At 47.2% G+C, this 1908-nt stretch overlaps 1 protein-coding gene across 1 annotated transcript in view; it reads left to right on the plus strand.

The window, feature by feature from the left end:
* T265_04634 (hypothetical protein) overlaps positions 1-1908 on the plus strand; it is a gene marked incomplete at both ends in the record, with an annotated part of 9631 nt that overhangs the window by 6762 nt on the left and 961 nt on the right. Inside the window, one exon of the mRNA XM_009169416.1 lies at positions 37-161. Within this exon, the coding sequence (XP_009167680.1) occupies positions 37-161 (125 nt within the window). The remainder of the gene's footprint in view (positions 1-36; positions 162-1908) is intronic.

Here is a 1908-nt window from a genome sequence, read left to right on the forward strand (position 1 = left end):
AACGCTTGGGTGCTGTCGGTGCTACTCGCCTTCCAGGATGGGGACCGCGTGATCCTCACTGTGCCTGGTTGGAGACCTTACAAGATATGGCTGCCAATCGATGTCAGTGGCGTTCTTGTTGTCAGTTTCTATCCAGAGTGCGTGAGTGAATGTCCAGAGGTGTAGGCACCTCGGAATGATTGTGGTAAACTAGCACCAAGTCAGTTCCCGTGCAACTTTATTCTTTTCTCTACAATTAGGCTTTCAAATAAATCATGGTTGTACGGCGGTTGAGCATCGGTGCTGAACTGTGATATCATGCTGTCGATGATGATGCTGATTAACCAACCCTCGTAAAAATTGGGCTTCGAAATGGAAAATATGCGGCATGTCTCACAAAGATAATTGATCTCGCACACTCTGTGTGGCGTGAATAGGGCACGCCAAGGGCTAAAGGGAGCAATGCTGGCGCAGTTCGGGCAAAACACCACTAGCTCGGATGTCTTCTGACGATGGGCCATAAAAGCACCCTACAGTGTAGTCTAAGGCTCAAGCTTTGTTAGCCAGGCTAGTTACCCAGTTGCAATCATCTTATGCACTCCAATTGAACATTCGCTAATATACAGAGGATTAATGAGGTTGCTGATTTATTGTGGGACAACAAATTCCCATCCTGTAAGTAAGCACTGTCTCTTCCTTATTGAGAATCATCCGCAGTCGACTTCTCCGGAAACCACGGTGGGGAGTTTCTAAACTGCAATCTTCCAGCTAGCCGTTCGGCCGCGAGTGAATGGATTTGGGACTTGCCACGTACAGCCAAATATGTCAGACGGACTTTGGGAACTGTATACAACAAGCGGTGCAAAATAGCTTTGCCGATGAATGTGAGTATCCATTTTTTTCATCTCAACAAACACCTCGTCTATTTCCGAAACAAAACAGCCTCCCTATATGCAATTTGTGAGTACTTGCATAGGTGTCTTAGATGTGTCAGACTAAAGCTGTTGAAATATCACTCTCCATTCTTCCGCGTATTCCCAGTCGATCTTGAGGTGCACTATTCACACCGATTTTCGACTAACCGTCTTGGCTGTGCTGTTGAGGCATTTTTCCTTGAACAACGACGGTTTGAATGGCTTTGAACTGCAGAAACCCAAATGGTTTCCGAGTCAGATCGCTCTTCCAGAATACTCGCCTCTTGGACGACAACCCCAGCTATATTCGAACTGCCCTGGGTAACCTCCCTGACTGTAGACAAACAGCTAACTTGAGTGGATGTACTACAGTCGGAAAGCAGAACTTATTGCTGAAAATACTGTTTTATCAAGCAAGATAAACGTGACACGGTTGCCGGGACAACAACATGTGTATAGATTGTCTGATCATCAAGTACATGAGGGAGCAACCGAACTGAAGTTGTCTCGGCATGCCAGGCAACCACATTCGTGGTTGCTTAACTCATCGATCCGATAACGTGCTTATACTCGACTGGGAGGCCAGATGGTCACATAAACTAGTAGAGATTGAGTTCATGTTTGTTCATTACCTGGTGACCGAATTCGGGTCACTCCTAAGCTCGGGCATAGCTGGATGAAGTTTCAGTCCTGCAGTCTGTGTGAACAGCAGTCTGACCACAACTGTGACGGGAATTCGGAAGGTCGCTGTTAAATGGGTGCGCGACAGCATGTTGAGGGTTGGATGCGTCACCGCCAGTGAAGTCCACCAAACAATTGGGGGGTAATCTGGAGTGAAAACTCGATGTGACAACAGTCCTTAGGTTGATGGTGGTCACAAACAAGTGCTTGGCTGACGGTGGACAGATTTTTAATATTTGTGATGCACTACTAATGAGGTTGCTGAAAACTCTTCGACAGCCCACGACCGGTTTCGCCCTTCTTGGGGCTCATCAGATAGGCGCAGTCCCCGAGT

The sequence above is a fragment of the Opisthorchis viverrini genome, assembly GCF_000715545.1.
Source record: "Opisthorchis viverrini unplaced genomic scaffold opera_v5_78, whole genome shotgun sequence".
Taxonomy (NCBI): Eukaryota; Metazoa; Platyhelminthes; class Trematoda; order Opisthorchiida; family Opisthorchiidae; genus Opisthorchis; species Opisthorchis viverrini.